Source organism: Populus euphratica, unplaced genomic scaffold (assembly GCF_000495115.2).
Source record: "Populus euphratica unplaced genomic scaffold, PopEup_1.0 scaffold1248.1, whole genome shotgun sequence".
In the NCBI taxonomy this organism is placed as follows: Eukaryota; Viridiplantae; Streptophyta; class Magnoliopsida; order Malpighiales; family Salicaceae; genus Populus; species Populus euphratica.
In genome coordinates this window covers 6,589-15,055 of record NW_011501097.1, presented here as the reverse complement: position 1 = coordinate 15,055, position 8,467 = coordinate 6,589, and the positions used below count along the sequence as shown (strand labels likewise).

General features: G+C 32.2%; 1 protein-coding gene across 1 annotated transcript; it reads left to right on the top strand.

Moving 5' to 3' along the window:
- Positions 1-4,607: 4,607 nt before the first annotated feature.
- On the top strand, positions 4,608-8,467 carry LOC105117240 (grpE protein homolog, mitochondrial-like). The gene is made up of 6 exons (XM_011014835.1): positions 4,608-4,946; positions 5,770-5,998; positions 6,083-6,276; positions 6,406-6,573; positions 6,717-6,845; positions 8,278-8,467. The coding sequence occupies exons 1-6, from the start codon at positions 4,815-4,817 to the stop codon at positions 8,353-8,355; spliced, it is 930 nt and encodes a 309-aa protein (XP_011013137.1). The 5' UTR covers positions 4,608-4,814; the 3' UTR covers positions 8,356-8,467.

Here is an 8,467-nt window from a genome sequence, read left to right as displayed (position 1 = left end):
TACTGTTGTTGTTATTGTTGTTTTATAATTGTTGTTTATAATTTGTACAATTAACCTCCCTGTGGTTCGACCCCGGTCTTGCCGGGTTATTTATTACTTCGACACTCCTGCACTCGGGAGAAGACATCAATCTTTTCGTCGTGTCAACTACTACTACTATTATTGATATTGCTATTGCTATTAGTATTGTTGTTATTTTTATTGTTTATAATTTATACAATTAACCTCCTTATAGTTTAACCCCGGTCTTGCTAGGTTATTTATTACTTCGACACTCTTACACCTAGGAGAAAACATCAATCTTTTGGTCGTGTCACATAGGTTGGGCTAGACTATTACATTTGGTATCAGAGCTAAGGATGACTCGTCTTAAGGTGGGGGGGGATTGTGATATCCCACATCAAAAGTGAGCGTCCAGAGCTAGGGTTTTATGAGTAGTGCTGGTTGCTAACTTATCATATGCATTGTGGGATGTCAGGCTCAGAAGTGAGCTCACGTCACTAAGAATAAAATCGTGAAGGAGGTAAGGCCCACAACGGATAATATATGATAGGTTAGGTCGGGCTATTATATTTGGTATTAGATTTGAGGACAACTTGTCTTAAGGTGGGGGGATTGTGATATCCCATATCGAAAGTGAGCATCCAGAGCCAGGGCTTTATAAGTAGTGTTGGTCACTGATCTATTGTATGTACTTTAGGGTGTCAAGCTTAGAAGTGGGCTCGCATCACCAAGAACAAAATCATGAGGGCAATAAGGCCCAAAGCGAACAATATACGACAGAGGGCGGTAAGGCCCAAAGCGAACAATATACGACAAATTAGGCTGGGCTATTATAAAGCTAATGTTTATAGAGTTTTGAAGTAGATCTAAACATGGATAGTTACTTATTTTTAAGAGTTTAACAACATTCAATCAACCCTAGATCACTATTAATTTACATGGGGGAGAATTTAAAAAGGTCCTCTTTCATGACTTTCCTTTTTTAAGGCATGTTGAGACCTTAATTATCTTAAAAGTGTTAGTCTATACTTACCATGTCAGTTGATGCTTTTTATTGTTATCCTCTACCTCTTCCTTGTCTTTAAAATCCATCACATCCTTTGCCTCTTCTTAAAGATGCTTCTCTAGGAGTGGTGACCTTCAAAGCTTGCTCCTCCTCAACAAGACTCATCATCCTTTACTTATGGACCAATAATTAACAAAAACCTAAAAGGCATTAAGAAAGCATTGTAACACAAGACATAAAATACCATGTAGCATAATAATGTTTTAGTGTTTTTGCTTTTCTAAAAGAAAACTAAAAGGAAAACTAATAACCTTATTGATCAGGTAAAATGATCTTTTTCATATGATTCATTGGTTATTACCAAGTTGATTTGGACAAATTAATTTTTTCATATTTTTAGCACAATTTAATTACTTAATTACTCTTAAAAGTAAAAAAAGAAAAGAAAATTAAACTAGCATCCTTGGATTTTTTTCTCTTTCCTTTATTTAAAAACATTGAAATGATAATCTCGCCTTTAAATTAAAAAGTTAGTTTATGTGCATGTTTTTTGTTTGTATTTTTAATTTGGTTTTTTAGTTATAATCGATTTGAATGAGGAGTAATTGTGGAGTAATTTAGTTTTTAACAAATCTAAACATAATTAAAAAAAATTAAAATGGCTAGCATGTGCTGCATATGTACTGACAAAGGGAAGGCACTTGCATTCTTTGAGCGACACATGTGATACTTCGCAATGGTCAAACTTTGCCATCCATAAAAGCATTAAAAGTGTTACACCATCCTCTTCATGGTGATCAGGTATATGTATATGACAAAGCAACTATTGACTTTGCTAGATTTGTTTTTCTTTTTCTTCCATTTTCTCTCTCTTAGTCTTGGATTTCATGGCAGACCTTTTAAAAATCAAATATGTTTTATTACTTTGTATTTGTATTAATTTTGATTCTTATTTTTTTGATTACTATTTGTTTTGTTTTTAATGCCTTTTAAAGTTAATTTTTTTAATTTCATCTCTCAACAATTTATTTCATTTAATTTTTGTATTCAATTTGGTTCTCATTATTTTGATCTTTTTTTTGTTTTTATCATTTTCTTGAATTTCAATCCATTAGCATTTTATTTTATTTAATTTTTATATCCATATTTTTTACTTATTCTTTTAATTACTATCTATTTTTGTTTTATCATTTTATCATTTTATTTTATTTTTTATTTTAGTCCATCTTGATTTTCTTCAATTTAGTTTTTATACCAAATTTGATCTTCATTGTTTTAATTTATATTTGTTCTTCAATTTAGTTTTTATACCAAATTTGATATTCATTGTTTTAATTTATATATTTTTTTTTAATTATGGATGGTTATGAATTTTGTTTTGTGATTTTTTGTTTTGTTATTATCTTTGATAAGATAATCCTGATCTCATGACCATATTATAGGTTTTAAAAATTAATCAAATTTAACTTTCATATTTTTTAGGATTGTTTAAAAACAATTTTTTTTTTTAATTTCACCATTTAACATTAGGTTATTAGGCATTGAGCTTCATGATTTTTTATATTTTTTATGGGATTATCCCGATCGATCTCATATCATAGGTCACATACTAATCGAGTTAATTCAAATTGACTTAAATTATTTATTATATTTTTTTTTAATTTTTTCTTTTATTAGTTATTTTGCATAAAAGTTGATCTCTATTATTTTATTTAATTTTTTTTATGTAAAGTTATTCTGATCTCATAATTAGATTGTAAATTTGGTATAATAACTCGAGTCAAGTTTTTTTTAAATTATATTTTTAGTTTGTCCTTCAACATTTGCTCTACTAGTAATTAAGTTTTAAATTTCTTTCATTTTTCTACATACAAGATTATCACATTCTTATTAATTTTTGTTTTCGAATAAGATTACTAGATCTTTTATAAATATTTAAAGGGTATATTTTCATAATTTTAGTAAGTTTTCATTTGTTTTTATTAGATTATCACATTCTTATTAATTTTTGTTTTCAAATAAGATTACTAGATCTTTTATGAATATTTAAAAGGTATATTTTCATAATTTTAATAAGTTTTCATTTGTTTTTATTAGTTCGTTTGCTTTTTTAAAATTTATTATTATTATTATTGTTGTTATTTTAATCATATTATTAAATTAATTAAAATTATTAAACTTATTCAAATTAATTTTCCATTAATATATTTTTCTTATCCTTCTATAAACTTTATGATTATCTTTGATTTTTTTTTTAATTTTAAAAAATTTGACCTGTGACGTATCTAATTAGTTGTATAGCTCATCAAGCGGCTGGTTGTCAAGATCTCTAGATCCTTCAATGGAGAACACTGCGTAGTCAAATTTAGGAGTCATTGAGCGAAGGATTTTCTCAATGACAGTGACATCACTCATCCCCTCGCCATGAATCGCGTCTTGTTTGCAGTTGTCAATGTTCTTGTAAAGTATTTTCTCCGGTCTTCTATGACTCTCGTTTGTGCATCATTCAAGATCCCATTCTCTAGTGGTTCAAAATACCAATCTTCATCACACTTGATTACTCTTCATGATCACGCTCCGGTGATCGTAATGAACATTAAGGCGCTTTGATTGGCTGGTTTTTTCTCTACTGCTATTATTTTTGTAAGGCTCTTCCGATACCGGAATCCAGCAAGAAACTAAATTGCGTCGGTATGAAGAGATGGCATAAATAGCCTTTTTCAAAAGAACAAACCGAATTAAAAAGCTGCAGTTAAGAAATCTCACATCTAACAAATCTTGAACATTTGGGCACCCAAGCAATTAAGCAACCATTTCTCTGGGCACATAAGCAGCCCTCTGTAGCTTCTTCTCTACCTTTTCTCAAAAGACAGTTCGGTGAGAGCTGGCGAAGGGTAAGAATCCAATGAAATATCCTTGACTTGGTTTTCATGTAGGGACGATGATCATCTGGAAGAAAACAACGGTCCTCTTGATGGAAACGCGATGTGCAATCTTTCCTCTACTTGTATTCTTTAAAACCCTTACCTTCATTAATAGAAAAATTGGAATTATTCGAGGGATAAAATCTGGGAATCTTTTATTTGTATGGGTGTTTCATATTTTGCTTCTATTCTAATGTAATCCAATCCTGTTTTAAAAAATTTTAAATTATTTTTTGATATTTTTAGATTATTTTAATGAATAATTATCAAAAATAAATTATTAAAAATAAAAAAATTATTTTAATATATTTTTTTATAAATAATACTTTAAAAATAACAAAAATTACATTTCAGCTAAAATAAAAAGGAAAGAGGAAGTAAAGAAAATGAAGGGAAGTAATTGATAAAAAAAAATGTTGATAAGTTAGTAATGTAATTAAGAGGGAATACAGATTAAGGATCTATATCAATATTGCTTTAAAAGATGAGGATTTTTATTTTTCATTTTTAAAAGTATTTTTTTAAAAAATTAAGTTTTTTATTAAATTTTCTTTATTTTTCATTTTTAAAAGTATTTTTTTTTAAAATTAAGTTTTTTATTAAATTTTTAATATTTTCACAATGTATTAATAAAAATAAAAAAATATTTTAATATGTTTTAAATTAAAAAATAACCGCTACAGTTGCCCAAGAGAAAACCTGCCGCTGCCCTAGAACCCCTTCAGTCTCCAGCGCGTTAAGAACAACTTTTCTTCCCCTTCACGCATTTCTCTTGCTATTTCTCCTCTCCGCTTCGTAATCCTCCCTTTTATACTCTCATTTTTATTTCTATTTGCCTCCTTGTAATAATTTCTCATACCCGTCCTTGTAATCAACCAACCATGTTAATGACCAGGATGTTGTCACGCCTTTCGAGGAGCGGGGGCCAACGCTCTCTGCATCTATGCTCTCCGTCCCAGAATCACCACCTGTTGCTGATTCCCTCTAATCAGTTTCATGAATATCCTAACAAGGTGCTGCGTTCGTTTATCACCCAAAAGCTCTCAGATTCTTGGTTTTAAATTCTCGCGCAGGGTTTTACTAGGGTTTGATTCGAGTTTTCTTTTTTCTTTTTTATCCGTTGTTTTCGTTGAAGGTTTTGGAACGGTTTTGAGGATTTTTTCTTTCTTTCTTGAATTGTTATTTTTGTGTCTGGTTTCATAGCAGGGGTTTAAGAATCTTGAAAATTTTATGATCATTTAAGTGCGAGTGTTTGGGGCATCATTTAGTTTTGAAATCATTATTTGACTAATTTTCTATGTTAGATTGCATTTATGTGTCCTTTGCTTGAAATATGCAAATTCTAATAGGTTACTGAGAGAGAGAGCAATTCAAAAGCAGTGACTTGAATGAATTGATTGCTTTTCTATCAACATTTTGGGGTTTCAAATGAAGTGTAATAATAATGGCTTTCCATTTATGCTGTTGGATTAACCTGTATTCCTTTGAATTAAAACATTTGATCACATGTCCATGGCATGCAAAATAAGCTAGATGTGTTTATTGTATTGGTGCCATTGGAAGGTTTTTGGGTTCAGCTTCTGGAGGGGAAGTCAAGTTTGTGTTCTCTTTTCTATGTCAAAATTATGGTTCCTTTTAGTTATCGTTGTTTTATGATTTCCAAGTAGCATGCACAAGCTCGTTAGCTCCTCTTATCTATTTAAGTGCCCACCAATATTTCTGCCATAGTGCAAATCCTTGGATTTGACTTCTATTCATTTCAAATACTTGAATGGGTTTTTAATATTTGATCTCTTCTTGACAAGTTCGGGTTCCCCTTTTGAATTTTTCTTTCAGTGGATTACAAGTAAGGTTTGTCTGTTTCATCATTCAGTCCTCAATTCCTCCCTTTTTCAAAATTTTGGGTTCACTTCATCTGCATCTCCTGAGCCTGGAGAAAAGGAGCACGGGAGTGCTGTAGAAAACGATGGTGCTCCCACTGATGTAAAGTCAGAAGAAACAAATGGAAGTGCAAAGCTTTCTGATCCGACAAAAGTTTCAGTTTCGCAAGAGACCAAAGAGTCAGGTTTTAACTTAGAATCCCATCAAACCATTTTATAATCTGTTAAAAGGAGGAGAGGTGTTAAACGAACTGCATTTTCTGATTCAGATGCAGAGGCTGTGGGCGATCTGTCAATGGATGATCTGGTGAAGCTTGTGATGGAGAAGGAGGAGCTCTTGAAGGAAAAGCACAAGGAGATGGAGACGATGCAAGATAAAGTTCTCCGCACATATGCAGAAATGGAAAATGTTAAGGAAAGAACAAAACGTGAAGCAGAGAACTCTAAAAAGTTTGCTATCCAGGTCAGCTTCGCCAAATGACAGCATGTTTTTCTTTCTTTCTTTCCTTTAGGAAATGTGGATTGTTAATTACTTGGTTATTCTTTGTTTCTGGAATTTTAACTGAATGCACTCTCAAAACATGTACCTCAGAATTTTGCAAATAGCCTACTTGATGTGGCAGACAATTTGGGAAGAGCTTCATCAGTTGTCAAAGGAAATTTCTCAAAAATCAATGTGTCAAATGATGCTGCTGATGTAGTCCCACTCCTTAAAACACTTTTGGAAGGAGTTGAAATGACTGAGAAACAGCTTGGAGAGGTAACATTTCTTGTTAATTGCCAGCTATCACCTCAGCCTGACACCCTTCTCTTTATTTGTACATTTTGCATCTGGTATTTAAGCTACAAAGTATGAAAAAAAAAATCACTGCTCAAACAACCTTATGATTTTTTGGATCTCAGGTATTTAAGAAGTATGGAGTAGAAAAATTTGATCCAATAAATGAGCCATTTGATCCGCACAGGCATAATGCAATATTCGAAGTACCAGATGCTCTTAAGCCTCCAGGGATAGTAGCTGCTGTTCTCAAGGTTATAATTTAATAAAATCAAGCTCTTTGCTCTTCACCATCACAAACCATTAACCTGAAATTATTGTTGACATGATTTTTTTTTTCATCAACGCGGAAAACACTATTTAGTTGTGGATGTGATAATGTTTCCATTGTTTCCTTTTGTTATTGTTCCATTGTGGCAATTACAATTGTCTCTTGGAGAATGCTAGCAGTACTCACATTGACAGCTGCTAGCAACAGTTGCCCTTAAAGTGTGTTTGACAGTGTGATAGTGGTTGCTTTTCAAATAATTTTTGGTGTCAAAATACATGCCAATGATATTTTTTTATTTTTTAAAAATTATTTTTAACATTAGCACATCAAAACGATCCCAAACGTACAAACCATATTAAGTTTTAACAAAAAATAAAAATAAAAAAATTTTAAATTTTTTGGGAACGCAGGTTCAACCGCGTTCCCAAACAGCCCCTTAAGAGAAAACCATGTTGTAAGCAAAGTTAGAAAAGAATATAAGCAACTGGTTACCCTTGTTGTATCAACTTTTTTCTTTTTAATTGAAAAAAAAAATACTCTCATATCTCTCTTTTCCCATCCCTTGTCACACATTTTATCAAAACTAGGAAATGTTGAAACCATGTGTGAACTATGTAGAGACAAACATGAAGCATAAATAGCATTGTGAAACAGATCCTTTTCTTTGTATTTTCAGTTTCTTTATTGCATCTGGCTAATCTGACATAAAGCTTTTATCCTTAAAGATCATGCAATTTAGAGATTTGCCTCCATGCCCAATTTGAAATGAAGCAGTGTGTTTTTTCCAAGACCTAGTTGAATATCTATCAACCAATTGGGTTTTGAGCATGCTCATCCTACAGTATGGGGATATGAGTTTAAATCTTGGGTTCATTCTAATCTAACAAGGGTGTTAGATTCAATTCAAGGATGTATGTGTGTGTATCCAAGTGAGATTTGTTGATTGGGTGTGTTTCACGGGACTTGATTCTACATTAGTGAAGGCTGGATTGACTACTGGTTTTTGGTGTGATTTTGGCAACTAGGGCATATGATTTTGTTTTCCTTTGCCTTGCTGGTTCAGTTTGGGGTTATAGGATGGAAGGGAACGTGGTGGGTTTCTCGCGCACAGATTCAAACTCTTGTTGTGTTGTGATAATTATATAACTTGCCTTTTCTTTTCAACTAACTGGTTGCCTGCAGTGTTACTGGCTATTTTGACTTGTGATCAGCTTGCTGCTAGTTACTATCAAAATTACTGTTCCTAGCTTTCCCCCGGTTTTTTTTTTGGTAGAGTATCTTGCTTTCCTCCATGACCGAGCCTGATGTATCTGTTATGATATCCCCGCTAATTGTTCTTGACTATAATTTGATTTAAAGTGTCAATTGAAAAGGCTTACTACATACTGAACTGTTACTTCTGTTCTATATTACAGGCAGGATATATGCTACATGAAAGAGTCATTCGGCCAGCTGAAGTTGGCGTTACTCGAGCAGTTGAGAAGGATCTGTAGCAAATAGTGAGTAGGAAGGCACTGATGCTCGGAGATATGTCATGCAGGAGATTCTAAAATTTTGTTTCTTTCAAGAAGACTGAGATGTGATATTCAGTTTCTACTTTGTTTC